Source organism: Danio rerio, chromosome 4 (genome assembly GCF_049306965.1).
Source record: "Danio rerio strain Tuebingen ecotype United States chromosome 4, GRCz12tu, whole genome shotgun sequence".
NCBI lineage: Eukaryota > Metazoa > Chordata > Actinopteri > Cypriniformes > Danionidae > Danio > Danio rerio.
The window spans coordinates 69,162,652-69,179,806 of NC_133179.1; the positions used below are offsets into that span (position 1 = coordinate 69,162,652).

Genomic DNA, 17,155 nt, shown 5'->3' on the forward strand with positions numbered 1-17,155 from the left:
TTCAATCTAAGAAAGTTTACTGAAGATAGTTTGCAGTTTCATTAGGGGAAGCCAGCTTCAACGCTTGCACAACCTCAAAACAACAACAGTTATACACTAACATAACGTTACTAACCGCGTCATACATAGAGCTGTTTTACCTTATTGGTTAAAACAGTGGTTCTCAAAGTGGGGGTCGGGACCCCTTGAGGGGTCGCGGAACAATGAAGGGGGGTCGCCTGGTGATTTCCAAAAATCTACTTATTATTATTAGGCCATAAGAATTACCATATTTTATCCATAACCAACTGAAGAGAAAAAAACAGTCGTTTATAGTTACTATAGTAGCTTATTTACTTGTTCTATTGGATTGCGACCCCTAGGGTAAATACATTATATTAAAGACAGCAATAGCGTCAGATGCAGCAGATTGATTTTATAACACCAGGTTAAACTTTCTGGCCCATTTACAGCACTGACATACATAAAAAAATTAAACGAAGAATAGACTTGGGTCTATTGGTGTGTGTGTGCGCCATTGAATGCAAGTTTTCTGTATTTATAACCACCTCAGAGGATATTGGGGGTCGCGAGTCACTGGCATTGTTATTTTAGGGGTCGCGTGCTGAAAAGTTTGGGAACCCCTGGGTTAAAACCCAGACAGAACAGCACAAACATACACAAAGAATACGCATCTACTTTAAGGCTGTTCTGCTCCCTAGCAGGGATCTTATCAGAAAGGTACAATAAACGTCTTTCCATTGGGAGTTTACCAAACATAAAAAGTCTCTTTTATACAATAGAATATTAAAATAATTTATTCTTTAACACAGTGAAATTCACATATAGTGACAACTGTTCAAGTAGCATCAGTTCCACATGAGAGGTCTTCTTGGATGGGCCTGAAGGTCCTGAGGAAACAAATAGCTTGACATACAGAAAAAGTAATGACACAGTTTCAGTTTTACTCTGAAGAGCGATGACATGTCAATAATAAGCCCTTAAACACAAATTCCACTTTAACAATAATCATTGTTAAAATTTTGTTTTTTAGGGGTTTGGGCTCGGTTACTCTCTAGTCTGTACCAGTGAAAGTAAAGGCTGATTTATACTTCTGCGTCAAACGGCGCTGACGCATAGCCCTTCGCCGTGGCCGTCGCTGACGTGCACCTCTCAAAATTTGTAACTACACGTCGCAACGACGCATAGCGCAAGCTCTGTGATTGGTCGGCTTGGTATCGCTGACGAGTCTGGGCGGGACCGAGAGCCGCGCGAATGGTGCGAGCAATTGTTTACAAGTGTGGAGTCCCGTGAAGGAGCTCCGGATGGAAAGTTTTGTTTTGTGTTTACCTCATAGTTAAAGTTGTTGCACGTCCGCCGGTTCCTGCCTCAAAATGAGCGAGTTTGAGTCACTTTTACAACCAGGAAGTGTTCAGGAAAAGCAAAACAGAAGCAAAGAAACTCGACACAGAGGAACATTTACACCTCACTGCCAACTAGCGTTATGGAAGTGTTAATGCAGACCGACAGAGACAGCGCGCAGAAGTATAAATGCACAGCCAAGCGCGTTGCCTCCGCCGTGAGTTACGCCGGTCACTTGACGCAGAAGTATAAACCAGGCTTTACTCTTAATACTTAAGCATACCGAAACATTTTGGACAATTTCACGTTCCCAACTTTGTGCGAACGGATTTTGGGATGGAACCTTCCTGTTACAATATGAATGTCTACCAATGCACAAAGAAAGCTCCAAAAAACAGCAATGAGGTCTTTAGTGTGGAGGAACTGCAGTGGCCTGCCCAGAGTCCTAACCTCAACCCAACTGAACACCATTATGGTGTGTGCACACCTGATGTGGATGAAGCATCAAGCAAGAGTGATGTACATGTTAAGTCAATGCAAATACGCGAATAGACATCCTGCGGCACGAATGACGCAAATCGAGCAAATGACATGATACGACTTGAGCATTTTGGGAGTTTGACGCAGTTAATGCTTGAATTGCTCGCTTTAACCAATCAGAAGCTTGCTCTAGTATGGCCTGATTATGCCATAGTGCCTGTAGTTGGTGTCCCGAGGGGAAATCCTCCTGCTGACACAAGACAACAGGTCATCAAACTGGGACATGCTCAATTTGAAGTACTGCTGAAATATCTCAGTATGTCTATTCGCACGTTTGCATTGACTTGTAAATCACTCGCGCTTGACGCACATTCCGCGTCTGGTGTGAACGCAGCATAAGGATGAAGATTAGGAAAGATGAGTGAATGACCCAAACTCTCCTATCCTTGATACTCAGGACCAATTTCGAGAAATGGTACTTCACAATGCTTACTTTACTTCATTAAAGTTTAAGGGTCGTCTCTAAAAGAAAACAAATTAAAAGTGCCAGAACAACTTATGAATGTTAATCCATCAAAATGCTTAGAGCAGGGCTGTCCAAACTCAGTCCTGGAGAGCCGATGTCCTGCAGATTTTTGCTCCAACTTGCCTTAACACACCATGTTTCTAGAAAGCCTAGTAAAAGTTTGATTAGCAAGCCCAGGTTTGTCTGATTGGGGTTGGAACTAAACTTTGCAGGACACTGGCCTCCTCCAGGAGTTTGGACACCCTTGTCTTAAAACACTGAATTGCATTGTCCTCTTTAGTCGATTATCACCCACACTAAGCTCCCAAAATACCCAAATCTGCTGTGCATAAATTGAGTCCAAACAAACTAGACAGCATTGATTTTCCAATCCAACCATTCCCAAAAATCAATGTCGTTCACAATAAACACCAAACCTGACCTGTCTCTGAAGCATGTCAAAATCTTGGACCTAAACCTATCACGTAGAATCTTGGGTTTTCAGATCCAAACAGATTGGTGAATAGCTCTAATTTGCATGTTTCCTTTTTGAATGAAAAGAGTTACGCGTAAGGCTTCTCTCCACTGTGAAGTCTCTTGTGAAGATCAAGATTTTGTTTTTGAGTGAAACTCTTTCCGCACAGGAAGCACGCGTACGGCTTCTCTCCAGTGTGAGCTCGTTTATGGCTATTCAATGACTGTACATGAGCAAAAGTCTTTCCACACTGCTGACAGGTGAACGGTTTCTCTCTGGTGTGAACTCTCATGTGAACCTCAAGGTTTTGTTTTACATTGAATCTCCTATCACACTGCGGGCAGGGATATGGCTTCTCTCCGTTGTGAATTCTTGCGTGTACTTCAAACGAATGCTTTTGTGTGAAACTGTTTCCGCACTGCTTGCAGGTGTAAGGCTTCTCTCCGGTGTGAACTCTCTGGTGAATACTGAGATTTTGTTTTTGGGTGAAACACTTTCCACACTGCTGGCAGATGAAAGGTCTCTCTCCGGTGTGAACTCTCATGTGAACTTCAAGATGTCGTCTGTGACTGAAACTTTTCCCACACTGTTGGCACATATAAAGTTTCTTTCCACGGCGAACTCTTATGCGGTCTTCAGGATATGTTTGACTGTTCAAACCTTTTCCACAATGATGGCTAGAGAAAAAAGAGTTAGGTTTGGTTTTCTGTGATGAAGTCTTCTTAGTCAACGTGGATTGTTCTTCCGTCTTTAAATCATCGTGCTTTTCATATTGGTCCTTCTCTTCATTTTCATCCAGATCTTCAGTTTCATCTTTCAGTGTCATCAGTCCTAAATCAGTGAAGACAAGTTACCATCAACCAGGCACAAGCAACAAACATGAAAACCAGCAAATCCTTTAGACTCAAAAGGATTCCTGCAAGGTTAAGTGCTAAGGTGCTGCCCTTACCAAATTCACCCACCCTTTTACTACGGATAAAACAAATGTTTGTTTTTTTTTTAGCTAAACTAAGCTAACCACAAACTAACTATGTTGATGCTTCACTATTGTGTGCATTTAAGGTAAACGTGTGTGGCGAGGGGGCGTGGCCGAGAGCTGTGGGACCGGAGTGAGGCCACCGCGTAGGTGGATACACCTGCGGTGCGCACCTGCCTCGGATCCCACGGAAGGAGCTCTGGACCATAAAAAGAGGACCGATGGCAGAGGAAGCCGAGAGAGGACCGGGCACGGACATATTTTACTTTTGCTTTCCGTTTGTTTTGGTTTAGATGGCAGCCTCCGTGAGGAGCTGCCGTCACTGTTATTAATAAATCAGTTAAAAACTGCGTCGGTTCTCCGCCTCCTTCTTCCCGGCGGCCAAAGAGCCGTGAACTTTATTACAGTGGTGCCGAAGCTTGGGAGAAGGACGGACGCGTTGTCCAGATGCCCTCGTCGCTGAGAGAGAGGGGCGAGTGTTTGGGAGTTAACCCGAGTGGGGGAGAAACCCGGTCGTCTGCCCAGAGTGCCGGGGCGGCCTGAGGCTGGCGAGGAAAGGATCTGCCTGCTGCCGTCTCCCAGCATGGGAAGGAGCAGGGGACACGGGGCTCACCACCCGAGGGGAAAGTGCTGAAGGGAGCCATCCCACAGAACCCGGGGGAGTCGCCGCGATCCGCCATGATGCCAGAGCCTGCATCCGTCCACTGAAGCGGGAGCGGAGCAGGAGACCAGAAATGCCGCCAGCCAGCCAGGAGAACCGCCGCCGGACGCCAGAAGACGAACGGGTGGATAGATTCCTCCACAGGGCTCCCAGCACGTCGTCGCATCTCTCAGCTGGTGGAGGACCGAGTGGCAGCGTGTCTGGAGAACCGAACCCCAATTTTTTGTTCTTTTTCCTCTCTCCCCTTTCTCTGTCTACTCTGTCTTTCTTCCTTTTTTTTCCATCTCCTTCTCCCTCGGCCCGTCTCATATAGGTCTCGCGGGTGCTGTGGCGTTCTGGTTTAGACGGCAGTCTCCGCGAGGAGCTGTTTACCATGGTGGCCAAAATTAGTAGAGGTTTGCAAAGTTTTTGTTAATATAATGATTCATTCATTTGCCACAGTTAAATGAACCACCAACTATTCCAGCAAATGTTTTACACAGCGGATGCCCTTCCAGTCGCAAACCAGTACTGAGAAACACCCATACACTCTCACATTCACACACACTCATAAGCTACGGCCAATTTAGTTAATTCAGTTCAACTATAGCAGTGAATGAAGCATACATTAACTTTCGTATTAAAGACATTTTTCTTGGCTGCTGAATGCTTAGAACTTCCATTTACACCCTTTACATCTGGTAATTTGCACTGCGAAAATGGGTTTCAATAGCATTTTGAGTGAATCACAGAGTGGTTTTGTGACACAACTTCGGAAAAGTGTATGTTAAAGCCATTATAATCTGTCAGATGTGGTTCAAGCGCGAGAGAAAAACGTTCTCCTAGCTCACGTGTCTGCTGTCATAAATACAGTGTGTGTGTGTGTGTGTGTCCCCAGCCTGTCAGCTGATAGCTCAGTGGCTCTTCAATACACACACACACACACACACACACGCACGCAATACTTCACTGCATCATAGAGCAAACCAAATTACTGGACTGAAACTTAACAGATATGCAAGTCATGCAATTTACAAAACGCTGCTGAAAAATCCAGCTTAATCCAGCTTAGGCTGGTTGGCTGGTTTTAGCTGGTTGACCAGCCTGGTTTTAGAGGGGTTTGGGCCCTTTCCAGGCTGGTTTCCAGCCATTTCCAGCCTGGTCTTAGCTTGTCAGGCTGGAAAATGACCAGCCAAATCCAGCTAAAACCAGCTTGACCAGCCTGGTTTAAGCTGGATATAGCTGGTTTTGGCTGGGCTCCAGGCTTGGCTAGGCTGGTCAAGCTGGTTTTAGCTGGTCATCTCTCTGCCTGACCAGCTAAGACCAGGCTGGAAACCAGCCTGGAGGTGGCCAAAAACCCTCTAAAACCAGCCTGGTCGACCAACTAAACCTGCTAACCAGCATAGGCTGGTTTAAGCTGGATTTTTCAGCAGGGAAATGACCAATAAAAGTCTGTTACTGATACTCTGCTGGCTGATTTGCTGTTGATTCTAATCGCAAGCCGTTTATGTTTCGCGTGTTGTATTTACCCCGGTTTGTGTTTTTCTGTCATTTCAAAATGTCACTTTATTTTCACTTTGTGAAAGTTATTAAATCAATGTGTTAGTGCGACATTACAGTAGGCTATGTGTGTGTGTCAAACATTTTGGTGAATTACATGTGTTTGGGCTGGTGATATATTTGAAAGAAAGAGAAACTGTTGACTATAGCGATGACGAGGCTTTGTAGTGACACAAATGACCATTTTGTCACTTGAGGTGTTGTAGGGTTGTTTCTGACGCGTGAGAGCTCAACAAACAATTGTCCTCCAAATACTGCTTATCAGATTTATTTTTTGCACAGACAGTTCTTATGGTTCAATTTCCACTCACAGTCTGATATATAAATGCTCATAAAATCACATTGAATGCCTCCATAAAGCTCTTTCAAACACGGTCAAAAAATGTTGTTCTTCCCTCTAATTACACACCTGTTGTTCTAAGTCTTTGTCTACCTATATACTCCTCCAAACCCCCACTCCACCCAGTGGTCAAAAACAGCATTACAAAAAACATAATGGCTCTTACACCCCGGCCCCTAATTGTACATGGCAGGTAGACATAACAATTCAACAATGTACATACAAAGAGCCATTAAAGCAACACTATAAACATTGCATTAATCAATTCTGTGTAGGTGTCAAATTTAACAGTCTTTACCATCAGTCCATTATATTTCCATGTTGTCATACAACAGACAAAGTTTTGTCACGGGTCTCTCAAGTACACTGGTTTTAGTTTGTACTCGCACAGAACGAACAAGTCCATTTTTATCTGGAAAAACCTCCAGAATTCGCCCCATTAACCAAGACCCTCGAGGGGCAGACGAGTCCACAATGACAACAATGTCACCAGGAACAAAGTTTCTCCTTTCCTTATTCCATTTCTGCCGATCTTGAAGCAAAGGCAAATATTCATTTGTCCATCTTTTCCAGAATAAGTCACACATATACTGGACCTGTTTCCATCTCCTCTTGCTGTATAATTCAGATTTTTCAAATAATCCAGGTGGTAATACTGGTTTACCTTTCATCTGAAGAAGATGGTTTGGAGTAAGTGGCTCCAAATCATTGGGGTCATCTGACAACTTAGTTATTGGGCGATCATTTAGAATGGCCTCAATTTCACATAGTACAGTATGGAATCCTTCATCATCCAAAATCTGCTGATGTAGGATGGAATTCAAAATTCTTTTGACCATTCTGATTACACGTTCCCAGATTCCACCATAATGCGAACCTCCTGGAGGATTGAAACTCCACTGGACACCTTTCTGGAGCATTGCCCTTTGAATCTTGTTTTGATTCCATGATCTCAGTGATTCCTTTAATTCCTTTTCTGCGGCAACAAAGTTGGTACCATTATCTGATCTTATTTGAGTTACTTGCCCTCGTCTGCAGATAAATCTTCGAAGAGTGTTAATACATGAATCAGTGTCCAATGAGTAGGCGACTTCCAGATGAACTGCTCGACTTGCCATGCAAGTAAAGATGACTCCGTAACGTTTTACAATGGAGCGTCCTCTTTTAACTTCCACAGGACCAAAATAATCCACCCCAACATTCGAAAATGGAGGCAAATCGGGAAGGAGTCGTTCCTTTGGCAAGTCTGCCATCTTCTGCTCACCCACCTTAACTCCAAAACGTCTACAATGGCCACAACTCGATATAATCCTTCTGGCAGCTGCATTACCCTTAATGATCCAATATCTTTTCCTCAGCTCTGAAAGCATATAATTTCTTCCACTGTGACCTAACTGTTGGTGTATATGACGCAAGATGAGCGTGGCAATATGCTGATCCTTAGCCAGAATGATCGGATGCTTTCTTTCTTCCGGCATAGCAGAATTTCTCAATCGTCCTCCTACTCTCAAAATACCGTCTTGATAGACGGGATCCAATTTATACAGCTTGCTGTCTCGGCTTATTTTTGAAACAGGTGAAACTGACAGAGCATCGATTTCCTTTTTAAACTGTTGCCTTTGACTGAATGCAACAATAGCTACTTCAGCTTCATTCACATCCTGCAAACTTAAATTTGGTGTAACCACAGAACCAGTTAGTTTTCGAAGTTCTTTCTCCGTCTTTTTAGAAGTTACTCCAGAAGAGTCTAAAGAGGCTTGAATTTCCTTTCTCTTTTGACTTCGTTGTTTCAGAACTGTCTTTAATTTCAAGAGCCAAGCAACAGCAACCTTCAACTTTGTCCAGTCTGACAAATGAGTAATCAGCCTATGAGTAGCATTTGACTGTTCACTAACAAGAGTGCTATTTACACATATGTTCCTCTTGACTTCAGGATCATCTGCTTTAAGAGCAGAATCAAATATTTGTGCTGGCCATTCTTCCACTGGTTTCCACAGATAACTTGGTCCATTGATCCATTCTCTGTTTGTTAATAGCTGATCTGCTTTCAGACCTCTGGAGCAACAGTCTGCTGGATTTTGAGTCGTAGGTATGTATCGCCACTGTAATGGTGTTGTAATTTCTCTTATTGCAGAGATCCTGTTGGCGACAAAGGTAAGAAAACGTTTGTCCTCATTTTTTATGTATTTCAACACGGACGTACTATCTGTCCAGAATACTGAATAAACCAATGGAAACTGCATCTCTGCCCTTAACATTTTGTCCACTCGAGCAGCAAGCACAGCAGCTGTCAATTCAAGACGTGGAATAGTTACTGATTTCAAAGGTGCTACTCTAGCTTTACTGAGTAGGAATGTTACATGAACATCATGTTTTGTCTCCATCCTAAGGTACGTCACAGTGCCATATCCAAGTGTACTTGCGTCAGCAAAATGATGCAACTGAACGTTGGTAAGTTCATCCATTCCTGCTGGTTTTAGACATCTGTCCATCTTGAAATCTGCCATCTTCTCAAGCTCTTTTAACCATAAAGACCACTGCCTTTGGAGATATGAGGGTAGCAGATCATCCCATCCACATCTTATCCTACATAACTCTTGCAGGAGAATTTTTGCTGTAAGAGTGAATGGAGCCAAAAATCCTAAAGGATCATAGACAGAGCATACCTTTGACAGGACACCACGCCTGGTGCAAGGATGATCTTTGCTAGTTATTTTAAAATTGAAAGTGTCAGATTCAACACACCACCACAAACCAAGAGCTCTTTCCATTGGCAACTGGTCCTTGTCCAGATCCATCATTTTTATGCCCTGTGCTCGGTGTTCTTCAGGTACACTTTGTAGCACAATGCGGCTATTGCTGATCCATTTTATTAACTGGAAACCTCCTGCTAAGCAGACATCTGTGAGATCCTTGATCATCAAGACGGCCTCTTCCTCAGAAGGTACACTTTTCAAACAATCATCCATGTAGAAGTTTGTGTAAATTGTGTCAATTACCTTTTCAGGAAAGTCATCTTTGTTGTCCTCAGCAGTTCTACGTAAAGCATAGCAAGCACAACTTGGGGACGACACAGCACCAAACAAATGCACTTTCATCCTGTATTCCACAGAGTCCTGATTGATATCACCATCTGGCCACCATAGGAAACGAAGAAAGTCAGTATCTTCTTCTGCAACTTTAACCTGGTGAAACATTGCTTTTACATCAGCCATAAATGCAATAGGCTCTTGTCGAAACCTCACAAGAACTCCCAACAGTGAATTTGTCAGATTAGGACCCTGCAGAAGCTGATCATTCAATGATGTACCTTTAAAGGCAGCTCCACAATCAAACACCACTCTTAATGTTTGCTTCTTGGGGTGATAAACCCCATGGTGAGGGATATACCAAACTTTCCCTTCATCCTGTTTTAATTGATGTAACGGTACTATTTCGGCATAACCGTGTTTAATTACCTCATCCATGAAATCTTTATATTCTTGATGGAAAATCTTGTTTCTTTCAAATTTCCTTTTCAATCCAATTAAGCGCTGTTTAGCCACACAAAGGTTGTTTGGCAACATGGGAATTTCCATCCTAAAAGGAAGATTCAATTTATAATGTCCATCTTGAAACTCAATTGACTTGCTTACCTTTTCCATAAAGGCATGCTCTTCTCTTGACATTTCCTTCTTTTCAACAGAATTCTCATTAAAGTCATGATTGTATTGTTTACCAAGCATATCCTCCAATTTTCTTACAGAAATCCTGTTAACAGTCACACCTGAACATTTGACCTTATTCCTGCTTCCTTGGAGTGGTCCATTTACAACCCATCCCAATAGGGTTCTAACTGCATAAGGTCCATCTCCATTGCTGTTTATAACCTCCCAGGGCTCCATTACCCTGGAAGCATTTGCTCCAATCAGCAAATCCACATCAGCAGGAATTTGAGGAATCTCAACACCTTTCAGATATGGCCAATTTTCCAAATCCTTTTGAGTGACAATGTTGTCTCTGGATACAGGCATTCTTTCTTGAGTGAAGACTTCTGGAAGACTATAAAAGGTGTCATCAAGAAGGTTAGACACTTCCAATCCAGTCAAAACAGTGCTATTAACAGCCCTTTGATTGCCCATTGTTTTCAAAACAATATTAGTTTCCTTTCCCTTTAATTTCAAACTATGCATTAAGCGTTCTGAACAAAATGTGGCAGAACTGCCAGGATCCAAAAATGCATAGGTTTGAATTACCGTTTGTCCCTTGCTGGATTTGACTTGAACTGGTACAATTGATAATGCACAGTCTCCATCGTCACCGGCCCCTGTTTGACCACATGTTGTAAGGGCAACATGTGCACTACTTAAAGATGAATGACTTTGTTCTTGAGTGCACACTCTTTCCTTTTGTTGGATATGCAAAATGCTGGGATGCTTTTGACCACACACTGTACAAGTCAAGCGCTTATCACATCTTTTACTTATGTGTCCAAAAGAAAGACAGCCAAAACAAACACCTTTTTCCTTTAGAAAGTTCAATTTGTCTTTATGCAGCTTGTTTTGCATTTGTGTACACTGGTCCAATAAGTGATCACGTTTGCAGCACAAACATACAACTGGGGCCTTTGATCTTAAATCAGTCTCACAGCATTGAATTGATTTATTGTTGGTGACAACCGTTGTTGCAAAGCTGTTTCTAACTTTAGTCTTAGGTTGGAATTTCTGTTGCACAGGCTGGGTACTCTGGATATCACCAAACAAGGGATCTGATGACATTTTGACTTGACGTTCAACAAATATCACAATATCTTTAAACCGTGCTCTCTGCTTGCGTCTTTCCATTAACTCACATGCAACAGTTCTCCAATTTTCCCTTAATTTGTAAGGCAACTTCATGATGATTGTTTTCAAATTGCTTGGCATCTCTAGCTCTTCCATATAGTCAATTTCTTCCATTACATTACAGCATCCACGCAAAAAGAGAGCATAACTCTGCAATGAATTTACATCCTCAGATTTTATTGAAGGCCATGCCAAAACCTTTTCTACATATGCAGAAGCTATTTTGAATTCATTGCCGTAATGTTCCTTTAACAATGCTTTAGCTTGCACATACCCTCTTTGTGCATCCATATGCTGACAACTGCGCACAATCTCCCTTGGCTGACCTTGTGTATATTGTTCCAGAAAGTATAAACAATCTCTACTATTTTTGGTTTTGTCTTCTATTCCATGCTCAAATGCTCTCATAAAAGTTTTATATTGCAGAGGATTGCCATCAAACACAGGAATATCTCTTTGAGGCAGTGTGCTGGATTGTTGTTGTTGTACAAGCAGAGTGGTAATCTCATTTTGTTTTTGCAAGATACTACAAAGGTTCGAAGTTATTATTCCATCACTGTTCTGCATTACACTTGAGGATTGCATTTGTGACGTGAAATGAGGATCAATTTGTGGCACACTGTGAATTTGCTGAATCACGTTCCTTGAGCTTTCTTGCAGGGAGACTTCTATTGGCATATATGCCTCTGCATGAGGGTTGAGAGTAACAGTTCCTTTATCACAATATGCATTCATATCATCAGTGCAGGTTTTGAGAGACTGATTATTTAAAACAGCAATTTTTGCAGTAGCGGCTGCAATCTCTGCATCAATATCCAGCTGTTCTTGTCTATGTCTCAGCTTTTCTTGTTGTACCTCCAAAGCATGCTTTTCCTTTAAAGCAGCTGCACGAGCCATTAATGCAGCTTTCTCTGCCTCTGCCATGATTCGTGCAGAAGCAGCAGAAGATCTCCCACTACGTACACTGCTTGAACTTTTCTTACTGGACGATTTACTGGATTTACATGAGGATATGTTGGAAATGCTATCATCTGGATTAACATCCTCTTGACATACCCTTGCATCAACACCAGAACATGAAACTTGACTTTCAGCGCTCAACCATTTCTCAACATCATCTACAAACTCATCGCAAATCAACATCTTTCCATTGAACCATGTTTGTTGTTTTTCCTTTTCTTCACTGGGCAAAAGAACCATCACCGAATTGTGCATTTCCTTTGTTTCGTCTCTCAATTTGATGAATTTCTCAAAAGAACACTGCACCTCCTTTTCATATTCTCGGTTGGACATAAAATCCTTTATAATAGCCATTAAGTTCTTTGCCTTGCTTAGTTTACACTTTCTTGTCTTTTGCAGAGTTTCCAATTTTTCCAATAAAGCCTTAGGAGTGAGCTTAATGAGCCGCTTTTCCCTCACATGCTCTATTTCAACCTTCTCAAATGGCACAATAGTCTCTGTCTGTTCACAGGTAGCAGCACCATCATCATCACAATTCATTAAACTCATATTCACAGCTGAAATCGTTTGCCTCCTAAGCAACTTTAAAACTTAAGCAACCAATGCATTGGATTTACGCTATTGTGTGCACACAAAGTCATTCATTAAGTAGCGCTACACATACCTTTGTTTCATTCATTCAGTTCATCACGGCTGCTCCTCAAGAAAGTCCAAAAATGATGCATGATGATCCACAAAGAAGCCATTTTTTGACCGTGTTTGAAAGAGCTTTATGGAGGCATTCAATGTGATTTTATGAGCATTTATATATCAGACTGTGAGTGGAAATTGAACCATAAGAACTGTCTGTGCAAAAAATAAATCTGATAAGCAGTATTTGGAGGACAATTGTTTGTTGAGCTCTCACGCGTCAGAAACAACCCTACAACACCTCAAGTGACAAAATGGTCATTTGTGTCACTACATTTGTCAAAAAATGTTGTTCTTCCCTCTAATTACACACCTGTTGTTCTAAGTCTTTGTCTACCTATATACTCCTCCAAACCCCCACTCCACCCAGTGGTCAAAAACAGCATTACAAAAAACATAATGGCTCTTACAGGCTTCATTGAGGATGCCGTCTGACAACAAGGGGGAAATGCCTCACACACAATTGTTTTCCATCCTATTAGATCGCATTTCTAAATATTCAGTCCAGGGGTCCGTTCTTCGTACCTCGCTTAAATGATCTAAGATGATTTGGCAGATCCTGGATCTTTTCATCTTGATAACTGATCTCTCGCTAATTTGGTTCTTCAAACAAGTTCGCGAATCAGATTAGAATGTCTGGATGAACTGATCTGAGATCGCTGCGTGTGTTGTGAAGGACAGATCTATCGATCCTCGAAATCATGATCAGCAATGCCACGATTGGCTGACGGCACAGCAGCGTAATGACATCATCTGAGAAATATTCAATTATCCATGTGAGCAAAATTACATCAAATTAGCAGTAAACGGTTTGTTAAATATGACACACAAGAACTTTCCACATTTGTTGTAAACTGCAGGCTTTACACTTTCATTTGTCAAGACAAGAGTATTCATCATGTATTTCAATGCAAATCAATGTATTTAGTTCTACATTTAGAAAAGATTTTCTTTATTATAGTAGCCGTTTAATCAATGTAAAGAATAACTGGTTGTTTACAAAAGCATTTTCATATTGGTAAAGGCGTCTGCAACTTTTGTGAAGCATCACTGGCATATTAACTATCCAAACATGTTTATGACTGCATAAATGTATTATTGCTTTAAAAAACAGTCACATGTTGTGCATTTCTATTATACACAATTTGTACTAAAGCGATCTAAAAAGTTCATATCAATAAGTTTTCTCTTTGCACCACCAGGTGGCAGTCTTTGTACTTTCATTTCGAGGGTGCAGATTGCATACGCTTTATTAATATGTATAACTTTATTTATTTTATTAATGACTATAACTTAATATATATAGTTAAAAAATATGTACCATTTTCCCAAGTGTATATAACTACTACTGTAAGAAAATATCAGAATTCGGAACATACTTTCTGTATTATCTTTGCTTGAACTGAGCCGATCTAATCCTGTTTATATGAATTGAACCTGCTCCCGATCAGGTTTGAGCTAGCAGAACTGTTTCCATGACAACAACTCTCGGATGAGCTTTGAAGAACGAAACGAACCTGGATCGTGTCAAATCGTCAATATCCAAATCCAGCTAACTGAGTAATCCACGTATGAAGAACGGACCTCAGAAGGTGGTGCTGATCGACAACAGTATTAGTTCAAAGATGCTAAAAGCAGTTAAAATAGATTAAAACCATCGTTTCAAAGGTGTCCATGTGTTTATACGCATCAGCTGACGACCAGAAGTTCTTAGCATGCTCCTTGCGCATACACGCAAAGCATAATGGGTAATTTTACGCTCCAAAGAAAAAGGTCTGTAAAAGACTAGAATACACAAAACATGTCACTAATAAAGTTTTGAATGGGAAAAAGTGGTTAATAGCCCCTTTCACACAGTGATACCGGTAAATATCCGGAAAATTTACGGAACGACTTTACCGGTATATTCAAAAAAGCGCTGTTCACACAGGCGAGGACGTCACGGAAATTTTCCGGAAAAGAGCATTCACACATCCATTCCAAAATACCGGTAAATTCTGACATCATTCACCACAAATGAGCTTTAAACGGCTGCGCTTGTATTTGTAAACATTTGACTAAATTACAAACTCTTTTGATGATCAATATTGTAAACAACTTTCACAGGATCACTTTCTCATGTCGAGATGTTCATAATATGTACGTGTGCAGGCGCTCACAGGCTGTTTCATGGGCACACGCAAAGCTTGAAGGTAAACAAACAACGGCTTATCATAAGCATTTCATCGATGATTATTTGCACAGTTGGCATTAAGGAGAACATATAAACGTGATCTGACTAACTTCTAGCAGCTAAATGCGTCTGGAAAAATATTCAAAGGCTTTTATTCTCACAAACCGCGCGGACGTAAATGCGTCTGACTGTTGTGATTGGCCAAAGCAGAAGTCTTACGTCAGCACGTTCTAGACGTGCACGCGCTTATTCCGGAAATATTCCTTCTACATTCACACAGCGCAGCATTCCGGCAAATTGCCGGTAATGTTACAACTTCTCTTTCCGGAAAATAGCCAGAACGAATTTACCGGTATTTTCAAAAAGGACCTGTTCACACATACAACCTTTCCGGAAAATTGTCGGTAATTTTCCGGAAAGGTCTGTATGTGTGAAAGGGGCTAATGTGATGAATTAAGCCCCACATTCCAGTGCAGGAGCCAATCACTGATCAGACTTACGATTCACCGGTTGACTAATTAATCACTGATTAATTGATTAAAATTAAAATATCTTGGAATTTCATCACTGAACAATCAGAAGTATTCCAGACAGCCATAATGCATTTTAAATGTTCGTTAAACGTTGGGTGGTCCTTTTTGCTCCTCGAGCATTTAAATTTTTTTTATTATTGAAATTTGCATATTTGTAGCCATAATTTGTGAATTATTTATGTTTTTTTTTTCTTTTTTGGAGTACTGGAGTTGCTTTTGTTGATAAATTAAAGAGAAGATTCTTGAAGTTAACATCAGTTGTCACAACTCTTTAATATGTTCTAGCTGTATTATATAACTAGTGTCCTAAACATATATAGGCTGTAACATAGATGTTATATTTTGTAATCTTATATCGTACCTACTCTACATTTAGAACAGCCGTGTTAAACTCAGTTCCTGAAGCGACGCAGCTTTCAAATTGGAGATTTAACCCTAATTAAAAACACCTGATTTGACTAATTGGGCATTCAGGCGATTATATGTTGCAGTGACGCCATGTTGAGGCTCTCGTATGCCATTCTTCTAAACCCTCCTTCGCTTGTGTAGAGCTGCAGATCTAAATGAGGGTCAAACGACTTGAGTTCAGTTTTGACAATGAAAACCAACCTGTTTGTTCTTCAAGATCTTCTTGTTTCACTGTGAACACTTCTACAATCCTGATGTCTTCATTCTCCTCTTTAATAAACGCCATCTTTATAACAGTGTGAGGATGCAGTCGCTTCAGCAGGAGTTTTTCTCTGTGTTTAAGAGGAGAGTAAACAACAGCTCAGGTAAGAGAAGAATGTAAAATAAATATTTAAAGCGTTTAAAATAATTAATGAGGTATGTTGTGCAACAAACGAATCAAATCTGCAGTTTAGTCGATCAAGAGGAACATTTTCCTGTTTTTTTTTTTTTGTTTTGTTTCATTGAGGTAAAGTTTTATATTCTCACGTTCGCTCAGACACGCTCTCTAAACTATTTACCATGGTACTTGGTCTGAATTCGCATGTAAGAATGACTTTAAAACATTATTAGCGCCGTTTAATTGACTGAACAATGTTCTACTTTGATAGTCATTTGCTGATAATATGAATTCCATATTTAGAATTTGGTACTTTTTTTTTTTTTTTTTTTTTTTTGATACTATTAAGGAGAATGTGTGAATGTAAAACCAACTTTACCTCAGTAATATTTCTCTGTATTCGCCCCCCCCCCCCACACACACACACACACACATATGTATATATATATATATATATTTAGCATCTTTAATGTTGCTGCAAGAACGTGTTTAACTTTTTTTGCGGTATTTGTTGTGAATGAATTCATAAGCGTCCTTTTTTAAAGATTTGATCTCCTTGGCAGCATTAACAGAAATTAAGAGCAAGATAACTTGATTCCTGTCTTAAATGTTGTAGGTAGACATGTAACAATCAACTTTTTCTTTTTTCATAATTTCTAGTTTACTTTTTTAAATAAATAAATAATATATTTTGTAAATATGAGAGATGTCAAATTTGCTGCTATTTATACCCGTAATGATGTTGACGCTAGGTCAGCATTACTGTCAAATGTAATTTCATTGTTACAAGTACCAGTACAATGAAAAATATTCCGTTTATTTATAATTTTGTAAGAACGTTGACTGATGTATTTTTAATCGATGTTTACAAT

The 17,155-nt window shown here is 40.6% G+C and overlaps 2 protein-coding genes across 8 annotated transcripts in view; one reads left to right on the top strand and one right to left on the bottom strand.

Moving 5' to 3' along the window:
- The window catches only part of LOC101882787 (uncharacterized), a 17,233-nt gene continuing 78 nt past the window's right edge, over window positions 1-17,155 (bottom strand). Inside the window, exons 2-3 of the mRNA XM_005174396.6 lie at window positions 16,106-16,236; window positions 1-3,632 (exon numbers count right to left, since the gene is read on the bottom strand). Coding sequence (XP_005174453.2) covers window positions 2,890-3,632; window positions 16,106-16,190 — 828 coding nt within the window. The 5' untranslated portion in view covers window positions 16,191-16,236 and the 3' untranslated portion in view covers window positions 1-2,889. The remainder of the gene's footprint in view (window positions 3,633-16,105; window positions 16,237-17,155) is intronic.
- Window positions 16,006-17,155, top strand: part of zgc:152938 — a 15,949-nt gene continuing 14,799 nt past the window's right edge. For all 7 annotated transcript variants that reach the window (XR_012401640.1, XR_012401642.1, XR_012401645.1 and 4 more), the window contains exon 1: window positions 16,006-16,269. The gene's annotated coding sequence lies outside the window, so the exon portion shown is untranslated. The remainder of the gene's footprint in view (window positions 16,270-17,155) is intronic.